The sequence below is a fragment of the Fimicolochytrium jonesii genome, assembly GCF_025526975.1.
Source record: "Fimicolochytrium jonesii strain JEL569 chromosome Unknown EV422scaffold_3, whole genome shotgun sequence".
In the NCBI taxonomy this organism is placed as follows: domain Eukaryota; kingdom Fungi; phylum Chytridiomycota; class Chytridiomycetes; order Spizellomycetales; family Powellomycetaceae; genus Fimicolochytrium; species Fimicolochytrium jonesii.
In genome coordinates this window covers 1,313,489-1,335,789 of record NW_026515670.1, presented here as the reverse complement: position 1 = coordinate 1,335,789, position 22,301 = coordinate 1,313,489, and the positions used below count along the sequence as shown (strand labels likewise).

Sequence of the window (22,301 nt, the reverse complement as noted above, 5' to 3'; positions counted from 1 at the left end):
TACGCTCATCGGGCTGTGTCAGGGTATCGGGTTACAGATCGAAGGAACATCTAATAGAAACCTCCAACGTCACGATAGTTCAGTAGGTATGGGCACTCCCGTTAACGGAGCGACGTTCGTAGCCCTGATCCCCAGCGCCCTAACGTCCATCACACTGTCGTAGTCATCGTCATAGTAGTGAACATTGTGCGTCGGGATGTAGGGGTACTTGGAACATATGCTCGAAACCATTTCACTCTTTGTGGCACGGGCAGTTTGTACGACCGAGTCAAACAGGGAGCGTATGCCCATGTTCAGGAGGAGGACCTCTGCGTCTGTGTTGAAGGTAGCTACGGCGAGGAGGTGACCGTGAGCGGCGAGGTTGTTGAGGAAGGGCAGGAGACGGCGTTCGTATTGCAGACGGCGGTGTCGTTCTGCTCTCCCGAGGTAGAGGGTGTTGTCTAGATCGAAGATGTATAGGCGCTTGTCGGCGGACATTTCTCGCGGGTGGTCTGAGAGCGAGATGAGAGCGAGAGTCCCCCATGCCAAGTCTCTTCCGTGAGAAACCACGTTGGCTGGGTGGAGTGGGTGGTTGAGTGATTGAGTGAGAGTGGGTGAGTCATCTGAGGCCTGAACGCGTTACGTCCGCATGATTAATTACGCCCCCCCTCTGTCATGTCTGGTGAGGCGCGCCCCCCTTGGGAACACCCCCCCCCCCCCCCTCCTCCCTCCAACTGCATCCTATCCTGTGCTTATCCATATTGCCCATATTGCGCTGCTCCACTAAGTACTGTACATGTAGCTCCCCTCACTCCCCACCTATAGCTATCCGGGTTCGCGTCTGCAACGAATACTGGCCTCGACCTGTGGGAAACCGTCAGGGTCCCGTGTGCACAGTCCTCGCCCGCAGTCGTCTCACCCACACTCATACACCCAACAGCCAGATTCAGGTGTCCCCCAAACGAGCCCTTTTTTCAGAGGAGAAGGAACAGAAATAACAGCCTCAACCAGCCGCCAGCATCTTCCCAGCGACGAACCTACTCCCACCGCGCCAGCATTCCGAGCAACCCCCTCACACCCACACCCACACCCACATCCACACCCACACCCACACCCGCGCAGCCTTTGGAGGAGCCCCGCGTATGGCCACGATGGAAAGCCTCCCAGCACCCGCAGCTATTAGCCAGCCGCCACCAATTGGAGGAGGAGGGGCCGGTCCGTCCCCTTCCTCTTCGAATGCCATGTCGGATGGGAAGTTTGCGGATAAGAATAAGAAGTAGGTTTGAATATATGGGGAGGGCAAGGGGGGTGGGGATGATGTGCGGAAGGGAGTTCGGGCCGGAGTGAGTGAGGCTGCTTGCAGAGCGTGGCCTGGAGCGGCGAGCGAAGCGAGCATCAACACGTCTTGTCGAAACTTGAAACCTGAAAACAATGTCATCAACAAGCGTTTAATTCAAAAATCGTGCCGCGTTTCAAAACGAATCTGACCATAGTCAACGCTCTCTCTTCGAATGTAGGGCACTATCCGAATCAGAGCTTCTGGAGATCGAGACGCAGAAAATGGAGCAGCAATTGAAGGCATTAAGGGAGACGATGGCGCGGGGAAAGGAACATAGAAGGTACCGCAGCTTTCGCGTTTGCTCCATGCCGCTCTAGCTCAAAGTTCTGGGTGTTGTTGATAGTGCAAGCGGAAGAACCACAACATGGCAGGCCGGAGGGTATGGAGCCAAAGGATCGCTCACGTCATATGCTGCCGACGTGCTGGCCAAGAAGAATGCCGCGTTGCAGAAATCCCGGTATACAGGTGTGGTGCAGGAAGGTACGTACCACATGCAGTATATTCACATTCCCACCCTTTTCCCGCCTCTAAAGTGCTTGAACCCCGCATCAACAGCCGACAACCGCCGCAAAAAACTCGAGTCGGACCTCAAAGGAAAAGCCCTATCCTCCAGCGAACTAGTCCACCAATATCCACAATACAGCACTGCTCAATCAACAAAGCCCGAGGACAATCGCAGAGGGTCCGATAATCCGAACCTCTCGGAATCGTCGTTGGCGCGGAGAGCTTCATTGCAGCCTCCAGCCGGCCAACAAGCGGGGATTGGGTCGCGGCGGGGGTCGGAGATGAGTGCGTCGGCTAATGCGATTAGCTCGCGGCAACCGGCGCCACCGCAGAATAGGGCGCCGCAGAATTTGACTTTTCGGCCGCCCGCTCGCATGGTGAGTGGACTGTGGGAAGTATTGGGAGGATGCGCTAGTGGTACTGCATTGCTAACCCCTGTTCGCATCTCACAGTGGCGAGTCCCATCAGCCCTCGCCCCCAGCCAACCCCCACCCTCAACCGGCGCCTCGAGCCCCCCCTCCGCCTGCAAATCGAACCCCTTCGGCAACATCCCCCCCTCCCGCCGCTCCTCCGAAATGTACGCTTCGACCAACCGCCGCGCCTCCCACATCTTTGGCTCCGAAACCCTCACCGGCCGTCGCCCGTCCGAAGCCATAGCCGTCGTCGCCATCCCCCCCACACCACCCCGAGACCCCGACTCCGCCCGCGACTACATGATCAGCGCCGCCGAGGAAGGCCGCACGGACTGGGTCCCTGGTTTCAGCACCAGCGGGTCAGCCCTAACCGACCCTTCCGACCCCTCCACCACAGGCAATAACGGCACCGCCCTCCCCTCCAACACAACCCCAACCCTCCTAGACGGCCACTTTGACGAAGAAGCCTCGCACAAGTCCTTCACCTCCGCCCTCGAAGAATGGCGCAACGAACGCGCGGCCCAGAAACGAATCGAATCCCCGCGCGATTTCAAATCCGCCAACCGCCGCGCCACCGTCGCTGTCATATCCGGTCCCAAAGATCCGCATCTACCTCCCAGTCAGAGCGCCGCACGCACCCGCCGCGCAACAAACGACCAGGACATGTACCTCCCCACCCACCACGAGACTTCGGCGGCCCTCCACCGTCCGCGCTCCGGCTCGCTCGCCTCCTTCGGACAGTCGTTGACGAATCTGACCGCGTCGTTGGGGATGCGGTTCGGGATGTCTTCCTCCACCCACGCCTCTGACTCCCCGACCGCCCATTCGACGCCGGATATGTATCAGTTGACGCTGCCTACCCATCAGCAGAACACGAGTGGGGAGAGTTTACGGAGTAGTAATACTTCGAGTGCGCCGGATTTGAGGGGGGGAAGGGGGGACGGGGTCGAGGACCCGGAAGCGGGGAGGAGGGGGTATGCGGGGCGGCATAAGGGGGAGGGCGAGTTCGCGCGGGGGGTTCAGACAAGTAAGTCGGATTGCTGATGATTCGGTTTGACTGAAAAAGAGTGGGGGGGTTGAGATGTAAGCGTTGGTGTGACCGGCGTCGCGTAGGGGGGGATTGACATTATACATAATACGTGTAGCCGTGACAACACACACACGCCCCTCGCTAAAACAGGCCCGCGTTTGTCTTTTTTTCCCCTTCCTCCACAGACTCGACATCCACCGACCCGCCCCCCGCGCACCACCCCCACCCGACCCAAACAGCCCTCCAAACAACCCAACACGCCTTCTCAACCTCCTCCAACCGCCTCACATACATGGAACGGCTCCTGCTGGATAAATACCGCGCGCAAGAGACCCCGCCCCTCCCACCACCCCCACCACCCGCATCCCGGTCGCGCAGCGGGTCGGCGCCCGAACGCCCGTCTGCGGTCGCGAGGGGGGGCGAGTGGACGGGGGATCTGGAGGTGGGCGATGGGGATGGAGTGGAGATCCCTGCCACGAGCACCACGACGGGCCCGAGACATCGCACGACGTCAGCAGCCTCCCTCATGCCCCCGCCCCCGGCGACAGCCTACCGCGACCCCCCACCCCCGCCCCCGAACTTCTCGCAGCCGAACCTGGCGCCCACCGGCGGGTGGGGGTCCCGGTCGCGGCAAGCCTCGCGCCATTTCGATCTCGGGAACGGGAATTTCACGGCGTCGGCTGGGCCGCCACCGTTATCGGCGTTGGGGCCGCCGCCCACGGGTGGGATCACGGCAGGGGGGGGAGGGGGAGTGAAGGCGGCGGTGATTGTGGAGGACGTGACGAACAGGGAGGAGCAGGCGATCATGGAGGGGGCCGGCGTGGTCGAGTGTGTGCGCGGGGACCGGGTGGTTGTTAGGGAGCCGGGGGAGTAAAGGGGAGGAGGGAGGGTATTTATTTCCCGGGGCTTTTTTGGGAGGGTTAGGGCGCGGGGGTAGGGATTGATGGGGAATGGGGGCGGATTTGGGACACACCGAACCTTTGTTTTTCTTTTTTTGACATGCAGGTGCAACACCCCCCCGGCAACATTTTCTGTACATATGTTTCGTTTTGCTTTGCGTTTCGTACGTTTTTTGATATTGTTTTTTGGACCCAACACCCGACAGAAAAAGAAAAAAACGATGGGAAATATATACAGTACATTATGCGACTGTCTGGGCTTGGTTCCTCTCTCTGGTTTTCATCTCCCCTTTGTTGATCCCCCACGAACGCAAACCCCGGGTGTCGCGATTCCCGCTCCCAGCTTCGACGCGCGCGATCAGGTGAGGATCTCGGCACCCGAGGACGTGATCAGGATCGTGTGTTCTGCATCACAGTGGATGGGAAGTGCTGCGGGTTAGCCGGTGTGGGATGCACGCCAACAGTGCATTCAGTACATCAGACGAAAAAACATGCAGGCACAAACCCACCGAATTGCGCCGACCGCCCACCTGCGGGGGGGTCACAAACACACATACGGGGTTCAACCGTCAGTCAAACGTTCCAAACCCCCCCCCCCCCCGCCCCCCCCGCTCTCTCTTACCATCCCTCGTAACGGCGGTCCAGCAGTCCGGCCACAGCACATACGCGCACGCGCCCTGACACAGCATCGGCTCGACGGTGAAGGTCATGCCCTGGGCCATGACGCCGGGGCAGGTGTTTTCAAAGTGGTAGATCATGGGCGGCTCGTGGAACTGGGTGCCGATGCCGTGGCCGCAGAAGTCCGGGGAGGTGGTGTAATTGGACGCGTGGGCGTGGGTGCTGTTGGGAGAGGGGTGAGATGGGGGGGGCGGGAAGGGGGGATGGGATCTTCTTTTACCTGATGGAGTGGCCGATTTGGTTGAGGGGCACGCCGGGCCCGCAGAGGGCGATGGCGTTGTTCATTGCGTCTTTTGTGGCGGCGACGAGGTGCAGGCCGCGGGCGTCGACGGTGCCGACTGGGAAGGTTGCGCTGGTGTCGCCGTGGTAGCTTTGAGGGTTGGGGAGCAGTGGGGGTTAGCGGGCGGGGCGGGCGAGGGTTGGAGCGATATGGTTTGGGGGCTTTTACCCTTGAAGATAGACCTGTGGTGGGCCGGGTGTGGAAGTGAGTTTGATGCGTGGATGCATTGGAGGAGGGGACGGAATGGCAGACTTACGGTGATGTCTATGTTGATGATGTCTCCATCCTGCAGAGGACGACTGAGAGGGTTCAGCTTCATCATCTTCTCACCGGCGTTAGAAGGAGGACTTACGAGTCTGGTATTCTGGATGGGGATAAACCTTCGCATCAATCTTTCATACTAGGATGGGGCAATATGGAGGACGATGGTACTAACCCGTGACAGATGACATTGTTGATGGATGTACCTACGATGCACATAGGGCAGACATGAGGGAAAGCCGGAAGTGTAAAAGGCCGTGGCCGGAATGCGATTGACACAAAGACAGAAAGACAGAGAAACGTACAAATGGATTTGGGAAACCCAATGTGGCCCAGCGGACTTGGATATGCGCCGTTTTGTATTATGAATTCGTGAACTACATACAAAGCAGAAAATAGTTTCGTTTGAGAAAAGCTTGAAAGATTCCCACCCTCCGCCACATCTTCACCAAGATCAAAACATGCCGCTGATCTACGCCACCAACCTCTCCGATCAATCTCATCCGTCGTCACGCCCACCTCAACCATCCTTCCCGCCTCCTCCAACGCCCTCTTCGCCAGCGCACACGCCTTCCTCAGCCCGACCAGCTCCTTCTCCGTCTTCAGATGCGGCTCGTTGAGCGTCACGACCGGACACTCGTTCTCGTCCCGGTCGGGGATGGGGATTGTGTTGGGAACGGGTCGCCGTTGTTGGCGGAGGACATTTCCGTTGAGGTTGTCGACGCGGGGTAAGATCAGGTCGTAGGAGCCGAAGATGGAGAGGCGCTGTGAGGCGCTGAGGGGCCCGGAGGATGGGCTTGTCCGATTGCGCCGGCGGAGTGGAGGGGTACCTGCTGTGGAGAAAGGTCTGCTGCACCCTACCTGCTGTTGCGGCGGTTGCCGTGGAGGGTGAGGACGTGGAAGACATGGACTAGTTTGCCCGTTTCTGGGTATTGCCGCACCACGAGGCAAGCAGCTTGTGCCTTGCCTCAGAGCCGCCCGACACCCTACGGTCATCCCTTTCTATGAAGTGTTAGCCTGTCTGAACAGAGAAGGTGTCAATCCAGGCGTCAAGTGCAGCAGTGCTCCCGAGCAGTTCACGAACGGGGATGAAATATGAAAACGGCCAAGTCCCGCGCGCGCGAGTGTTCTCCAGTTGTGTCGCGTGGATGCGCTCCCGCCGACGTCACTCCTCGCAGACTCTCCCTCGCCCGACACTGGACGACGCTCCACAAGCGGTTGGGAAAGATAGGCAACTTGCAAGTCCTCCTTCCCCCATACTACGTATACTAGACAGCTACAGCATCTTTCCCGTCGCTGAAGAAACCATATTCCACTTTACAGAGCACCCACGAACACGACGCAGTTGCTCTCAGCGTGTGCCACCACATCACACCTTTTGCGCCATGCCCTCTCCTCCTCGCAACAAGGAAACGAAACCCTCTCCCTCTCCCTCACCCCTATCCGACGTCTTCAGCTTCTTCCAACCCATATCCGCCGCTGCCTCAAACGCAATAACCTTTGCAACCGAAAAACTCTCCTCCCCAACCTCGTCCTCAGACAAGGTCAACACAAGTTCCCAAAGTCCGCTGCCCGACTTCCCACTCTTCAAAAGGTCAGGACGCTCACCTACCCACCCACCAGGGCCGCCAAGACGAAGCTCCTCTTTACCCTCCCTCTACCAGAAGAATGATACCCCACCACCGCCGGCAGCTGACCCGCTAGATAGCGCTGCGCAAGGGGATGTCGAAGGGACGTTTGATTTCATGGCGAAGGTGCCGAGTTTGGGAATGTTTGGATTAGGGAGCTTTGCCGATTACTCGCGGGGAATCAGCGATCAGGGGGATAGCGATGAGGATTATGAGTCGATTGAGAGTTTGGAGCTGCAGCAGTTGGATGCCGATGGCAAGGTGGGTTTTCCCGAGCGGAAGAGGGTCCGAGCGGGTAGCGAGCGGGTCCTGGAGGGAATGCGGACGCAGTCAAGGCGGGCGGCCCAGCGGCGAGCGAAGCGAGCAGGGTATTGTCAATCATCGCCCAATCCAAGACCTCGACAGTTGATCGCTGCGCTTTATGATTTCGAGACTCTTTGCCTGATTTTTGTTGTGTCTTTCGTCCCCGGCATCATTTCTAACACAACTTATGGTGACCGCCTAGTTAGCCAGATCTCTGGACACAGACCAGGTTGCTAGTTCGCAAACAGCAAGTACCAGTGGTGGTGGCTGGGGAAGCTTTGGTCTCCCCTTCGATATCCCACAACTACCAGCACTGCTCGGCGGCAGCCTAGTGTCCCAACCAGTACCAATCCCATCAGCCACCGCAAGCTCTCTTCCAGAATCCGCCCTCGGCCCACCATCCCCAGAACTCGACGCAGCATCCACCGCCGCATCCGCCTGGTCAAAAGCTTTCATGTCCATCACGGGCTCGAACACGAAACATCTGCGCCCATGTGGGCATAAGCACCGGTTTTATTTCGTAGAAGGCGATCTGGTGCTGCTTGGTGGGATGTATGGAAGCTTTTTGAGCGAGAAGGATACAGGGAAGAAGGTGTGGTTGAGGATGGATCATGTGCTGGGGTGGGGTGGGGAGATTGATGTGGGGTTGAGTCTTGATGGGGTGGATGAGAGGCTTGTGCCTAGCGGGTAGGTCATTGGATTCTCATCGTGCACGGCCACGAAATGCAGTTCAATTTATTATCCTTTTACGCCATCAGCATCCTAGACCGCATAGGCCCCATCAACGTCTGCGCCGACCTCGTCCGCGAATTCAAAGCCCAAGAAGCCTGCAGCAACGGCCAATTCCGCTTCCACCCCTTCGCCTACGACTGGCGCAAAGAGCCTGAATCCTCCTCCACCGCTCTCGAAGCCTTCCTAACCGACATCTACGCCAAAAACGGCGGCCAGAAAATAACCGTCATCGCCCACTCCATGGGCGGGCTGATCGCCTTATCCGTCGTCAACCGTGTCCCGCACCTGTTTAAGAGCGTTACGTTTGTGGGGACACCGTTTGGAGGCGTGCCCTTGATTCTGTGGCAATTGAAACGCGGGACGCCGTTTTTGGCGCAGAGGAATCTGATGACCCCCGATTTGCATTTTGGGGCGCGGACAAGTTTTGTGTTTCTGCCGACTGATGGGAAGGGACTTGTGGTTGATGGGAAGAATGGGGAGGATGATTATCTTGTGGATTTTTATAACGCTGATGAGTACGTACAATATCGATTTTACCGCAAAGCCACCTCAATTACCAACTACCGACTCCTTCATTTCACAGATGGATCCGCAACACCCTCTCCGAAACCCTCTCCGAAACAACCGCGCCCGAAACGCTCACAAAGCACAAAAATTACCTCACAACAACCCTCGCCGCCGCCAAACGCTTCCGCCAATCCCTCGCCTACAATCCCGCCCTCCAATCGCACTACCCGCCGTTCACACACCTCATCTCGAGTAAATGGCCCACCGCGACACGGATAAAATGCTCCATCGCCCCGCCGCCCCCCACCGAGCCTGCGAGCACCGCTAGCACGACGACGCCGACGATGAAACCCCCCGACCGAAAAATCGACCTGAAGTACCTCTGGCCAACAACCTTCCTCCCCGGCGACGGCGTCGTCACGCGTACGAGCATGCACATGCCCGCCGGGTTCACATGTCACGAGGTCGAGAGCTCGGTGGGGCATTGGGCGATGATGAATGATTTGCGAGGTGTGAGGGCGTGCTTGAAGAGAGTTACTGGGAGAGTGGGTGGCGTGGGGGATGCGGTGACGGAGGCGGTGAAGAGGGTGGTGGATGGCGGGGCGATGCCGGTGGCCCCGGAGGAGGTGCCGAGGTCGAGGCCTTTGGAGGCTGCACGGGAGCAGGAGGAGGCGGGTCAACATGGATCGGATGCAGTTAGCGCGCAACTCGCGGCGGAGGAGGAGATGATCCCGCCGCCACATGCAAACGAGTCGGGGGACGTGTCGGCGGAGTGGCAGGAGATTGAGGCTGGGACTGTTCCGCCGGCTGGTACGAAGCTGGAACGGGAGAGCGTGCAGCGGGTCGGGCAAAGGTTGAGGGAGGCTGTTTCGGAGGAACATTTGAAGGGGAAGGTTTCTGTCGTGTGAGATAGGGAACACAAACAAGTTCCACGCTCGCGGGCTTCTTTACGTGTTAGCTTAAATAGAAGATGGGAGAGTGCCGGTAGCTGTAGGTAGATATGAACGATGTGAGATCATCCGTAGCACGAATAATGACCACTTGGCATGCGGAGGAAGCCCCTGCTATGGCACGGAAACAAATCGACTACAGTTGTTTCAGTCGTACTGATAGAGGGCGGACAATACAGTTGGGTGCGTTTGCATGCCCTTCGAATCGCCACCTGATCACTACTTAGCCGCGTCTATATGGGACCTTTCACACACATCGTATTCTCCAGAGCGTCAGCTGAATTTTCCTCTCCAGCAGCAAAGGCAGTTCCTGATCAGCGAACCCTTCATGTTCAGGATCTCCTCTGAATGCGGGCACGTGAGTTAGGGTCGAGCTGGGTGTAGCGGGGGGGTGAAGATCGTCGTCACTGGGTCTGTTGGTTCAGGCAAGGCCCCAAAATCCGACGGTTCCGTTCTCGTCGCTCGCGTCCCTCATGCACTCCGGCGGAGCGAGCGTTCACGTATGTCCGAGGGGCAGATGGGGTTGGCGGGGGGGGAACTGTTACCGCGTGCGTTCGTTTCCTTCTGATCGTTATCGTTGACCCCTTTGCCCGCCGAGGGACGGGACCATCTACTTCGTCGCTTGCGGCTTCCACATCCCCAAGCACTCGCTCCGTTCATCGTCTCCATCATCGTCATCGTCATTTCCATGCGTCAAACCCTCACGCGTCCCCGTTTCCGTTCCCCTCATCCCACTTCGATTTCCTCCATCGGCGGAAATGTTGACCCCCGCCGGTCGTCCCCCACCGCCGCTGTTGACTTCACCGTCGTCATCTGCGACACCTCCCACCCTTGCCGTCACATACTCCCATGCCCCGCTTTAATTTCCACTTCCTCTCCTACCCCATCGACTACCACTCCGCTGTGGGCGTCGATATGGACTCCAATCACCTGCCTAACGTCAACTTCCACGACAACTTCACACTTCATGGTGGACCGCAAACGTTACCACCCACTGGCTTCTACTCCGCCATCCTCTACGCCGCCGCGGTTGACTTCACCATCCTCATCGTGGGTTGAGATTGGGCGGTGGGTGCAACTTCGGAGCGTAAGTGCAAACGCCACCCATCGGCTGCCATGGGCGGGGCAGTCGTGAGGATATTTGCGTCGGCGCATATCTAGAGGACCGCATGAACAGTGACGACACCAATTCTGTATATATCCTTGGATGGCTGTAAGTCCGGTGAGTTGGGTGCAAGTCGCCGCATGTGCAGGTTGAGGTTTCCGGGTGACCAAACCGGAACAAAATCGACCTTGGATTCCTGTTCAACGCCGCGCGGATCTTCCAAGCCAAACTGCCTCGACGGAAATACTGTACATCATGTAAGCGGAGCAAGCGGCCCGGGATCAGATGCTCAGGCTCAGAAAGACGATGAAATCGCGGTTGCGTCTGCGTCTCCGTCCGGATTCACCCAACTCCCACTCCCAATCTCCCGCGTGAACCGGAGCCTTTCGGAGGTACGAGCGGCCGCGTTGGTAGCCGTAAGTTTTCCGTACACGAATGACCGTCGACGAACTCTGGAGGCTAGGCCGCTGGCCGCTGGGTCGGTTTGAGAAGGTGGATGTACTGTATAAGGGCGCCCTACGACTCGCGCTGACTTCAGATTGAGCAAGCTTCTCCTTTCCCAAGTTGGCTTACTTGCTGAGTATGTCCGCCAGTTTCTTGTTTCCGCGCCTGGCTTACCAGCGTCGCCCTGTTCACCTGGTCAGGCGAGGGCTGCGTGCAAGCTTGTCAGCAACTCATACGCCGCACCCCTTCGACCTTCGCCAAACGGCCTCATATTCTTCTGCGGGCTACAAAAACCAGCAACAACATCACGCCGTGTCCAAATCATGGAAGGTCGGACTCGCTGCCGTCATCCTTGCGGCTGGCGGTGCGTTGACATACCAGATAGTTGACCCGACCACCTTGGAGAAGTTTCAACGGAGCTATATCTTCTGGTCAAACATGTTTCCGGTTTACGTCGTAAGCACAGATAGAACGCGAAAGATTGGTATTAGATGCTCAAGACGATGTAGAATGTGGCTGATAACTGGTGCTTGACGTTTCAGAGGTATCGATGGGTGGAATGGAAGACCAAATCTCTGTCTGAGGAGGCAAAATCCCGAGAATTCGAGGCTCTACATGCCAAAGATGCGCCAAAAGTCTTGGAGACCATCTTGCGTCTAAGAGGCATCTTCATCAAGATGGGCCAATTCGCTTGCACACGGGCCGATATCCTGCCCGAAACATATCGAAACACCCTCTCCTTTCTTTTCGACCAGGTCCCACCTCTGCCTGGACCTGAAGTGAGGCGGATTTTGGAGCAGTCTCTGGGGATGCCATTGGATGAGGTTTTCGATCTCTTTGATGAGAAGGCACTGGGCTCGGCTTCGGTTGGGCAAGTGCATCGAGCCACGCTGAAAGCTGACGGGAGAAAAGTGGTCGTGAAGATGCAGTACCCAGACGTGGAGAGTCTCTTCCGAACGGATTTCCAGACTCTCCATGCGTTCTGCAAACTTGCTCAACCGGAATTCCTTCCCGTTTTCGACGAGGTAAGCGGTCCTCGTGGTTTCATTTCATCGCCATCGTAGCCATCGATGGTCTAATCCGATATATTTTACCTGCGACCGAAGATCGAAAAGCAATTCATGTCGGAACTGGACTTCGAACGCGAAGCTGCAAACTTGGCGATAGTATCTGCGAATATGAAAAGGCACTATCATGACCAAGTCGAGGTTCCCGAACCTATATCGTCCTTGACCCGCCCAAACGTCATTGTAATGACGTACTTGGACGGTATCAAGCTCCTTGACGGCATCAAAGCTCACGTTGAGAAGATGGCTTCCAGAATGGGCGTGCCGATGTCTGTATTGCTCGAAGAACTACGAAGTGGATCTTCTCAACAAGCTCAAAAAGACTCAGATCAGAGCGCTAAGGCGGGGCCCGTCATCAACTCTAAAGATAGAGTTCGAGAGCTACGACGTATCGCCCGCTTAGCGAGGTTTGCAGTTTTGACCGCCTGGGAAGATTATACTTTACCCTTGGCAAGAACTCTCTGGAACTGGACCGTGGGTGTCATTCCTGCACTTCACTGGAGGGTAGTCCCGTCGTTGGACTTCAAAGGCATCATGTCCACCCTCGTCAAAGTCCACGGCCACCAAGTTCTTGTCGACGGCGTCTTCAACGCCGACGCGCACCCGGGCAACATTTTCCTCCTTCGCGACGGCCGGATCGGCCTCATCGACTACGGGCAAGTCTCCAACCTCACCCCCGAGCAGCGCGTGCAATACGCGAAATTGTACCGCGCGCTAGCTGACAACGACAAAGAGGCGGTGGAGAAGACATTCACGGACATGGGCTTTAAAAGCGAAAAGATGCTTCCCGAGGTCGTGTACAAACAAGCCGTGATCAATCTCGATCGCGACGGGCCGGATGTCATTCCCGACCCGTCGATGAACCTACAGCAGTATAACGAGTACCTGGCGAAGGTGGACAAGACAATCACGTTCCCTGAAGGGTCGTTGATGATAGCTAGATGTTCGATGTTGTTGAGAGGGATGGGGACGCTGTTAGGTCTGCCTCCTGTTAGTATCGCCCAAGGGTGGCGACAGTTCACCGAGGAACAGGTGTAGGTTGCTTGACACCCTTTCTATTTGAACTCCCGGCGTATGCATTCTAGTCTCGTATTAGATTGAAACGCCCCTTCGACATCTGAAATTCAATCTCATCGGGTTGGACTTCGCGAAACAGTAACATGTGTCAGCGCATCAGCGTATGTTGACCTGCAGTGCAAACACCGTTTCTGCTTCTCAGCGCCAGCGATGGTAATGGCCGGGCGCCTACTGATATTTCTATTTCAAGGCTTCTTTAAGCCTGCTTGCTGTACCCGTCCCCAAACAAAACCGCATGTTCGATCCTGGCGCTCGCAGACATGGAGTCATCGTCATCCAAGCTCACACGTTCTAGATTTCCTCTCGGGCCGCAACTGAATATCAATGCCTCACTCACAAACAAAACAAGTTACGTGTTGCTGAAGGTTGGTATATCGCCTCTGTTGAAGATATCGATATATGTCTGCGCCCTCGCCAGGAATGCTGTACCAAAGGGGAATCTTTCAGGCAAAAGGCTGCCATGGTCCTTGTCATTACGCGACTGGGCGTGCGTCACCTCAGACATGTGAGGTCCATTTGAAATGGATGATGCCTTCTTCGGCGCTGGTTCGGGGTTGTCGACACCATCCTGCCGTATTCTGGGCTCCTGTTTAGAGGCTCCGCAACCCATATTTCAATCACTAATGTGGAGGGTATATGGTACGAAGGTTGAAGCCGCGGGGTGATGAAGACGGTCCTCATACGTCCCTATGATCAGCAAGTTTCTTTAGCGACGTATCAAAGGTGGCGCACGTCATTGTTATCCTGGAGAACGCATCCCCCAGTCGAAATTACATACACTGGTGCCTGTCGCCTCTGTAGATTCCTGGTAAGGGTGTATAACAGTCGTCTTCTTGACGGCACCATTGGGAAGGACGAAATTCCTCGCATCAGGACCATGCTGACTGAACCAAGGCCTCGGCGTGGACCCGGCGCCTCCGAGGCCCCTTGTTTCCTAAGCGAACTCGTCCTTATTTCTTACACCTCATGACAACTCAGACCGTTTGACCTCTTCAGAACATTGCTCTTCATTAGGCTTTGGATGTATCCTTTACGTTGATGGGTGTCTCCGTCGGAGCCTCACATACTGCACATATGCAGAGGATTGTCAATCAGAGCGGGGTTTAGAGGCGACGGTTTCGACAGCGCGTGGGCCGGGATTTGACCGAATATTTTTCATTCATTCGTTGTGAACAACCCAAAGGGTTTGATATTGAATCTCGACGAAATAGTTTCCGTATGCTTCATGGAGCCCCGCTTCAAGGGATCATTTCTCTAGGAGCATTAACTATCATTGAGGACGGTCCCACACATTCCAGTAAGGTCAACATCTGCGATTATCTATCAAATGTGCACTGCAGCAGAGAAGAGAAGCGAAGCATCGCCTGGTGGCCGTATGCGGACTGTTGGTCAACCCGCTATTGATCCCGTCGTCTCGGAATCACTCTGGTCACCTGGTTACTTGTAGTACAGTCTACGACGCTCCTTTCTCGCTTGTACGCGAACGATCTGCTGCTGTTAGCGGTGCTGGCGGGATGTTGCATCCGAGCGTCGGATACGGGGATTTACTCGTCGTCCGAGTCTCTCAACAACGGATATAGACCGAGAAGCGACTCGGTCTCTTCCAAGTCGGCCTAATCAGTGCACCAATCTGCGACGCGGCAAACTCTCTTTTCAATCGCTTCTGCATTCCGAGCCGCCGGCATATAAGCGGGCGCCATTCCCGACAATCATGACAATGGTTCCACCCCCGCACACCCCCTCCCCACCATCCCTTCTTCCAACCCAGCCCCGACCGCCCCGATCCTGTTCCCCCCCTTGTACAGATCCAATAGAGCTGTCGTCGTTGTGCGTTCCGTAGTCCATCCTACGGGATGAGAATAACTGCAGTGAAGGGATGGCGAGGGCATCTAACAGATCCAGGAGGTGGATTGCAAGTACAGCTGCAGTGCACCATACGCAGCTCAGGTGCTTGTGCGGTGATTTATTTTCATGATTATCTGTCGCGCGAAGATACAGTAGAGCCCCCCCCGCCCCCCCCCCCCCCCCCCCCAAGCAACCGCGATCAAATCCGGCGTTTCATACGTCTCTCAATATTAAGTGAGGTGCATTTCAAAGCCCAGTAGCTATGCCAGGCCTGCCAGGCCTTCTCGCCCCTCGAGATGGCTCAGGACCACCAACAACCTCCTATTCCGTCCTGACCCTCCCATCCCTACAAGGGAATGCCGGCCTGCGTGGTGTCGTGCCGTGATGTCGTTCCGTTCATCGCTCATAGCTTGCGGTTGACGTAGTACACCTCGCACTTCGAAGGATGAGGACATCCGGAGATGGACCGGGGCAAAGACGCTTGTTCAGCCATGATTCGACAGGATCGCCAGAGGCATATCTGATCGGCACCTCCAATTTGATTTCACGGAGCGTGAGACAACGGGGAAGCGTGGAGCGGAACTCGTTTTTTTGGCTCTTTGCATTTCCAGATCTGTTCAACGGGTCCCAAAAATGACGCTAGTATTTTCTTGAGCTAAGCGGCGTGGGCAGGAGTCCGGCCATTGGCAACCATTCGGAACATACACCCTTGTCCACCGGACATCGAACTAGTTGAAAACCCTATTGCAATCGTTTCGGAACGAACACGGTGATGCCTTCTTGCGAATAGCTTAGTCCTCAGCCCCTGCCCCACAGTTCGCCCAGCGTATCCCTCTCCCATTCGTTCCTGATCGCTGCAGGCGGGAACTCCCCCACATCTCCAGCTCGCGCATGCATCTCCATCCACTCATCCCCTCCATCGGCGTCGGCATATCCACGTCCTCCCGCAGCCGAATACCCACGATGGGATGCCGACGCCGGAACAGTGAAAAATTCGCGTAGTGCTAAAGGGATTCGGGATATGACGTTGCGGATTTCTGTGAAAGAGATGCGGGAGCGCCGAAGGGGGTGGCGAGAGTTGTCGGAGGTGAGTGATAGTGCTGCTATCGGGATGAGAATGAGGAGGAGAGCGACAAGGATGACCAGCGAGATGAGCAGGAAGACCTGTATGCTCGACATGGTTGGCTATCGGTGGGCGAATAGTGGCGGTGAGGACGTCGGAATTGTACAGTACTTGGCGGAGAGGGGTGCTTTCTGTGTGGGGGATGTTTTCTGCTACGTAACGGAAAGCGACGGAACGACAACGAGAGCTTCAACACGTCGTTCCTCCGTTCTGTTGGACCCTTTGGGCTAAAAGTTTCCAAGTTTGGCAGACTTCGTTGCAGACGAACAGGATCAGCGACAGAAAGGTCGTCTTCCTAGTCTAGTCGTTCCACCGCAAGCCCTCAGCGTACTACTCTCAAACGCATACAGTACTCCATCTCCTTTCAAGAATGACCCGTACGTTTCTCATCGGTCTTCCGTCCGGCTTACGCAACGGTGACTCTATAAACGTATGTCACCAAAATGTCGCTCACACTTTGTTACCGATTGGTTCCATACGAAACAGGCGGAAACCAAAGAGAGATCGCACGGGCGAAAGCTGCAAAAAAGGCCGACGGAAAAGGCGGGCAGCGCAAGGATGATATGACACATGCGCAACGGATGGAGTAGTGAGTTTCCCCTACGTCAACAAAACAGTTTAGACTCTTTTCCTAACCTGCCTACCATTCAGTGACAAAAAGATGATCCAGGAGAAGCAAGCGGCGAAAGCAGCGGCGGCAGCGGCAGCGGCAGCAGGCGGGGGAGCAGGGACAGACGCTAAGAAGAAATGAGAGGACGAAGGGCCATCACAGGGACGATAGATACCACTCGGGAAGATCCACTATTTTTATGTTACCACTATCATTATCCGTTCCGAATAGATTTGCGCCTTTTGAAAGTAATCTGAAGTCAAGGTTCAAATGATTTCGCTCCCGGTGAGAGCGACCGGCAATTTGGAATGGAAGAGCGCCAGGAAGACGACGGGTTTTCGCATTTGGTCTCATTTTCCATGGCGGGTACGTTTCCCCGGCCACTTACCGCCCTGCTCCACTGATAACGAATTACACTCTGATATGCGATGTTGGGGAAATGTCTTTCATTGTGCGGCGGCACATTTAGGCACAAATGTACATTACAGTGTGTGGAGGGGCAGGGGTATCAAGAGTGAGGTGGACGAACGTGGCCCGAGGTCAAGCCCATGGTCCATGCTGCTAGGTGGCAGCCGTCAGGGTTGCGCTGTATAGCCTGAAGTGGCACCGGTTGGTTTTTCGTGCTTTGTACTGGACGCTATGGCCCCCAGTTCTCCATATGCCGCACCAAAACGACTCCGTCTCTCCAGCGATTCGACATCCAACCATACACCCCCACTCGGTGCGCTTGGCGTAAACGTCATACTTTCCGACACGCTTAGCTACTCCGAACGATGACCGGCGGCTTCTCAAAATATTCCAAAAATGCATATGTATCGGGTTTGGCGGACAGTGGTCCGCCGCAGAATGCTGGGTATGCGAGCAATGCTCAAACAAGGCCGTCGTAAAGATTGAGCGCGTTGACTATCGTCGGGTCTTTCTGCGAGCCTTCCCGGAATTCTTCCATATCGAGTTTCCCATCTCCATTCTAGATCCGTGGTGGCAAGAGCGGTAAGTATGCATGTTCAAAGACCCAGAGGTCTAATTGCGCATAGATCCCCTCCTGCCCATGCATTGAACTTACACTGTCCATCAACGTGAAGATCTTCTCCACCCGCTTGTCCGCGGTATCCTCATCTTCGGGTAGCTTGACCATATTCCCCACCATTTTGTATATTGCCTCTACGATTTGATACATCTCGTCCCGTGTTATGTATCCATCGTTGTTGATGTCGTATAGTTGAAATGACCCTACGGAAAGCAAGAACAGTATGCAGCGATCAGAAACCAAGACCCAATCTCATTCCCAGCTTCGTTCTGAATCCAAACCGCACGTATCCGTGAACGGTCCACCGCCATGCTCCAGCCCTTTCTCCTCGTTCACAGCGTGACTTTCCAATACTCACAAACAAGCTTCTCGTCGATCCTCCCCCTCGACGTAACCGACAACGCCGAGATGAACTCCTTGAAATCTACCGTCCCGTTCTTATTCTCGTCAAACACGTCAAATACGTGATTCGCGAAAGCGGCCGAGTCTCCGAATGGGAAGAACTGTTTATATATCCGTGCGAAATTCTCGCGGTCGAGGGAGCCGGTTGGACAGTCTTTCATAAAGCCTTTGTACCATTGCTGTAGTTCTCTCTTGTCGACTATAAAGCATACGGTAAGCGTTGGGTGAGTTAGAGGGAGATAAGGCTGATCAGCTATCGCTGGTACAAGTGACGTGAGTGACAGCGGAGAAGGCCTCGGCCGACGTACAGTAAGTGCATCGCTGCAGTTCTTGCAGCTCTTCTGAGCTCAGCTTGCTGTTCGCTTTCCCCATGGAGTTGACGAGTTTGACGGTCGAGGGTGGTCAACGGGAGTGTCCACGACGACGCTTCGAAATACAGCAAGTCGGCGTTTGGCGGTGTGTTCCAAAGGAGACGAGGCTTTCCGACGACAAGCGCGTTTCCGCCCTTTCCCGTCGTTGAATAAAATGACAGCGTACTACGGATAAGCCAGCACACTTCGAAGACTCACTTCTCAAGTTACGTTCACGGGTAGATTATGAGCACATTAAAAAGGAATATTACATGAAGAGATTGAGGAAACGCGGATGACGGCGGGTTTCCGGTAAGTGGGTGCTAAAATGGTGTATCTATCGGCCGGCGAGGGCAAGGGGAGGGACTTCCCTGCAAAAGTCCTGGCCGAACGTTTCTAGTAGTAGTGATGTTTTCACAAACCAGCCTTACTGCCGGCCAATGACAGTAAGATCATAGCAGTGGTGCACGCCAAGGCCGTGCCCGCACAATGGCCCGTCGCTTCAAATGGAATGCTGACCGTCTCGTCGATATGGTTCCAGGACCCGCTGTTGCAAGCTAGCTTAACTTTCTTCGCGGCCTTGAGGCCGTACAGCGATAGCGACAGGAACGCGCATGACAGTGGCCATGGCAGGAAGATGAGAGCAAGGAAGGGCGTGAGGACTTGCACGGCGTAGTAGATGTTGGCGGCGTTGCGGACACCGATGCGCGCGGCGAAGGTGATCTTGCTTACGCGGAGGTCGCCTTCGACGTCCGGGATGTTCATGACGACCATGCGAGCCCATTGCTGGATGGCGAGGATGGCGAGGAGATAGGGCAAGGAGGAAGGCATGCTGTGATGGGGATGGGATGCAATGTGAGGATGGATTTGGGACAGATCCTGCATCATACTGATGACTTACGTGAAAGTTTCCCAAGTCTTTCCAGTACCAGGCTGCGTCGCGAATCCGAACAATGGCGTCAAGACAGTCAACACCGTTGCGACGGTCAGCTCTCCTAATGAATGGTAGTGCAACCTCACAGGCGGGGAGGTGTAGCTCCACGCTAGGGTCATAATGGCGATGGCAATGTACACGACGGGTTGGGAGTCCCATTTGGCTCCCCACACTGACAAGATGCCGAAGACGGTCAACGTGACGGACGCGGCAAGGGCCGACCAGGTAGGAAGTAATCCATCGACGAGGACCCTGGATCCTCCTGTCCACTTAGTTGGCGTGTCGTTGGCGAGATCGGCTTGCAGATCAAAATACTCGTTGTTGTAATGTGTTTGCAGGTGCGTCACCCAGATGAAGCTCAACGCGACCATGTAGGCTGGCCAGTCGATGGGCGTGCCTGACGATTGACTCGAGTAGAGGGCGCCGAGAAGGGTGAGAATGGCGCTGTATGGGAGGAACTTGGGTCGGCCGAGTTTGATGAACGCCTGGAGCGTCGACTTCCAGGTGTCGTGGGTTACGGCGGGGGCGGGCTTCGTGCGCCATGTTGGTGCCGGTGCGGGAGATACCTTCTCGACGGCTGCCGGCCGAGAGCGGAGAATGGAAGCTTCGTTGAGGGCCATTGTTGCGGATGGAAATTTGGTGTATCTTATGATGGTAAGCGAAGAAGGTCGCAGATGCTAGGAATCGTCGCGGCCGTAGGTGGAGCCATGCCGAGACTATATACTGCCCGTCCTCCAACGCGGAGGATGCAGCGCAAGACGGAGTCTGATGGACAGATGCCGCCATGCGGGTTCGCCATGCACTTTGAATACAGTGGAACATCACAGATGGATTTCGCCGCCCCTAGCGTCATCAATCATCGTTGATTGTCCTGCCAAGCAGCGGAGGAATCGAATTACGACGATGCCGCTTTCGCAGCGCTTGCATCAAGTTGCATGCGTCGAAGATGTCTGGTCATGTTGAAAGACAAACTTTTCGAAGGGTGTACACAGGAAAAGGGGGGAATGGAAAGAGTACATGAATGGGAGACGGATTCACCACCGCGCAGCGAACGTCGTCGGGCGGGTCACTACGAAAGTCCACTGTCACAGACTGCACCCGCATAGGAGCGGATGCGTAAAGATAGCCATGGCTCAGGGCAATGCCACCTCCTGTACAGTATGTACGCATGCGCGCGCGGTGCCATAGCGTTCACCTAGTTCATTTCCAGGACCAAATGACACTATTCGACGGTAATCTGCTCAGAATAAGGACCCAGAACGTCGGTAACCTATGCTCCGTGCTCCAGGGGTTCGGTATTGCGGAGATGGCGGACGTTCGAAAATCGAGGGTGCTGTCAATTGCCGGTCACAGATCTCGTCATGTTCCCCTTTTTTTGCGCTCTATACGCGGGAAACGAAAACACAGATACCCCGCACCGCCAAAGGCCAAAGACGATGGGAGGCATTGGGAGCAGCCGGAAATCGCAATCATTCAGATTCCTTCTTTGGCACCGTCATAGCACGAGGGCTCGTGCTGAATTTGCAGTCCGCGGTGCTTTGCAGTTTGATTCTTGAACAGTTGAACTTGAAGGACAGGGTCCGCCGCTGTGGCGGCATGCGAAGCTGATGAAATTTTCTCATTTCTCCGGACGAAGGACAGTCTGTTGCCATAAAGCAGGTCGCACCTGGCCGTGCGCAGTCGGCCCCAGCGGTTGTTGCCTAGGACAGTGACAGATCTAGTTTAGATTAGGGGTCCTCATACCGTGAAATTTGAATGAGGATGATGGGTGCAATGATCAGCCGCGAGGACACTGACTTACTTTCGGTGGCGACCTGCTTTATGGCAACAGACTGTACTGTACTGTAGATCTGAATAACACGTCCAAAGATCCGAGTACTGTTCCTCGTTCAATGACGCGGCGGCAGCGTCATAAAGCAACAGCTACTGTGATGGATTTCTCTCTTGATGTGATTCTAGCCTCTTCGACTTGCTGCATATAGCTGCCGAAGATGCTGGGATGGTCTTACGGCTCACGGCTCGCAGACCGCAGTGCGTACTGGAAGTCACGGTGTTCCTTCCGTTGCAATCCGTTGTCGTCGAGCATGTGAGTCGAGCTGCGCTACATCCTATATTAACCCCCCCCCCCCCCCCCCTCCCCCCTCCCGCAAGTTTTCGTGCCAACGTCGACGGATTTTAAGTTGGAGCTGCATGGTACTATGCGCGGACATTGCGCTGCGCAGCGCCGTACTAAATTTTTGCTGTGGCCATAAAGTCCGGCCCTGATGAGAGTCCGACCCCACCAGTCTCCGCAAAAGAGTACTGTAGGCCGCTGAGTCGGGCCCCTGAGACAGGTACAGTACGTCTCAACGTTCGTCGTTCGATTGCTGGGTCGACAGGCGTGAAGACTGGGCGGTCAGCACCTGCGTCCAGCTGCTGAGCATATGCAGTGGGTTCCAATCAAACCGTCTGAGCGAACATCGCCCACCTTCGGGATGTCAGAGGGACATGGCCACGTCCATGTTACATACGTTCGGCCTCGTGTGTTATAGAGGCCCAGCGAATGAACCAGCTTTTCGAAAGCCTTTGCAACTGGTGCGCAAACGAGGTCCATACCGGATACTTTGAGAAGGTGTTTCGGAAAGGGCGGCCTGCCTACATACACAATGCATGCACGCTTTTGGAAAGGTTTCCGAATGAAGGCTCCAGTGTCCAGATGTTGAAGCAGATGTTTGTGTCGTGGGGCTTCACAAATGGCCACTTCTTCACACGGCAAGATGTAACAATTGAGCACATGTCTCCTCCAGAAGTTGACTGCAGAACACGAAGGGTACA

The 22,301-nt window shown here is 55.7% G+C and overlaps 10 protein-coding genes across 10 annotated transcripts; 5 read left to right on the top strand and 5 right to left on the bottom strand.

The window, feature by feature from the left end:
- Positions 1-69: 69 nt before the first annotated feature.
- Positions 70-477, bottom strand: EV422DRAFT_564506 (uncharacterized protein; the record flags this gene model as incomplete). The annotated part of the gene is made up of 1 exon (XM_053072205.1): positions 70-477. The coding sequence occupies one exon, from the start codon at positions 475-477 to the stop codon at positions 70-72; it is 408 nt and encodes a 135-aa protein (XP_052928875.1).
- A 653-nt stretch (positions 478-1,130) lies between these two features.
- Positions 1,131-4,139, top strand: EV422DRAFT_564505 (uncharacterized protein; the record flags this gene model as incomplete). The annotated part of the gene is made up of 6 exons (XM_053072204.1): positions 1,131-1,255; positions 1,497-1,598; positions 1,662-1,798; positions 1,874-2,199; positions 2,275-3,262; positions 3,451-4,139. 6 exons carry the CDS (start codon positions 1,131-1,133, stop codon positions 4,137-4,139), a joined length of 2,367 nt encoding a protein of 788 aa, XP_052928874.1.
- Positions 4,140-4,211: 72 nt separating this feature from the next.
- On the bottom strand, positions 4,212-6,455 carry EV422DRAFT_517721 (peptidase M24, structural domain-containing protein). Its single transcript, XM_053069468.1, has 10 exons — positions 5,869-6,455; positions 5,689-5,760; positions 5,559-5,589; positions 5,475-5,486; positions 5,379-5,421; positions 5,291-5,304; positions 5,063-5,212; positions 4,787-5,004; positions 4,674-4,694; positions 4,212-4,569 (listed from the first exon to the last, which is right to left on the bottom strand). The coding sequence occupies exons 1-10, from the start codon at positions 6,377-6,379 to the stop codon at positions 4,523-4,525; spliced, it is 1,119 nt and encodes a 372-aa protein (XP_052928873.1). The 5' UTR covers positions 6,380-6,455; the 3' UTR covers positions 4,212-4,522.
- A 132-nt stretch (positions 6,456-6,587) lies between these two features.
- Positions 6,588-7,937, top strand: EV422DRAFT_517715 (uncharacterized protein). Its single transcript, XM_053069467.1, has 2 exons — positions 6,588-7,272; positions 7,521-7,937. Exons 1-2 carry the CDS (start codon positions 6,769-6,771, stop codon positions 7,644-7,646), a joined length of 630 nt encoding a protein of 209 aa, XP_052928872.1. The 5' UTR covers positions 6,588-6,768; the 3' UTR covers positions 7,647-7,937.
- Positions 7,843-9,579, top strand: EV422DRAFT_248532 (Alpha/Beta hydrolase protein). Its single transcript, XM_053065723.1, has 2 exons — positions 7,843-8,561; positions 8,630-9,579. The coding sequence occupies exons 1-2, from the start codon at positions 8,038-8,040 to the stop codon at positions 9,459-9,461; spliced, it is 1,356 nt and encodes a 451-aa protein (XP_052928871.1). The 5' UTR covers positions 7,843-8,037; the 3' UTR covers positions 9,462-9,579.
- A 1,453-nt stretch (positions 9,580-11,032) lies between these two features.
- EV422DRAFT_248551 (ABC1 family-domain-containing protein) lies at positions 11,033-13,396 on the top strand. Its single transcript, XM_053065724.1, has 5 exons — positions 11,033-11,188; positions 11,253-11,508; positions 11,595-12,077; positions 12,159-13,297; positions 13,387-13,396. The coding sequence occupies exons 2-4, from the start codon at positions 11,491-11,493 to the stop codon at positions 13,155-13,157; spliced, it is 1,500 nt and encodes a 499-aa protein (XP_052928870.1). The 5' UTR covers positions 11,033-11,188; positions 11,253-11,490; the 3' UTR covers positions 13,158-13,297; positions 13,387-13,396.
- A 1,905-nt stretch (positions 13,397-15,301) lies between these two features.
- Positions 15,302-16,220, bottom strand: EV422DRAFT_503916 (uncharacterized protein; the record flags this gene model as incomplete). Its single annotated transcript, XM_053068389.1, has 3 exons — positions 15,302-15,450; positions 15,479-15,654; positions 15,856-16,220. The coding sequence occupies 3 exons, from the start codon at positions 16,218-16,220 to the stop codon at positions 15,302-15,304; spliced, it is 690 nt and encodes a 229-aa protein (XP_052928869.1).
- Positions 16,221-16,414: 194 nt separating this feature from the next.
- On the top strand, positions 16,415-16,923 carry EV422DRAFT_248454 (uncharacterized protein). Its single transcript, XM_053065721.1, has 2 exons — positions 16,415-16,753; positions 16,816-16,923. The coding sequence occupies exons 1-2, from the start codon at positions 16,608-16,610 to the stop codon at positions 16,913-16,915; spliced, it is 246 nt and encodes an 81-aa protein (XP_052928868.1). The 5' UTR covers positions 16,415-16,607; the 3' UTR covers positions 16,916-16,923.
- Positions 16,924-17,642: 719 nt separating this feature from the next.
- EV422DRAFT_492642 (calcium-binding protein NCS-1) lies at positions 17,643-18,575 on the bottom strand (the record flags this gene model as incomplete). The annotated part of the gene is made up of 4 exons (XM_053067618.1): positions 17,643-17,741; positions 17,838-18,004; positions 18,160-18,402; positions 18,512-18,575. The coding sequence occupies 4 exons, from the start codon at positions 18,573-18,575 to the stop codon at positions 17,643-17,645; spliced, it is 573 nt and encodes a 190-aa protein (XP_052928867.1).
- A 152-nt stretch (positions 18,576-18,727) lies between these two features.
- On the bottom strand, positions 18,728-19,918 carry EV422DRAFT_248517 (UbiA prenyltransferase family-domain-containing protein). The gene is made up of 2 exons (XM_053065722.1): positions 19,455-19,918; positions 18,728-19,385 (listed from the first exon to the last, which is right to left on the bottom strand). The coding sequence occupies exons 1-2, from the start codon at positions 19,856-19,858 to the stop codon at positions 18,968-18,970; spliced, it is 822 nt and encodes a 273-aa protein (XP_052928866.1). The 5' UTR covers positions 19,859-19,918; the 3' UTR covers positions 18,728-18,967.
- Between the last annotated feature and the right edge of the window lie 2,383 nt (positions 19,919-22,301).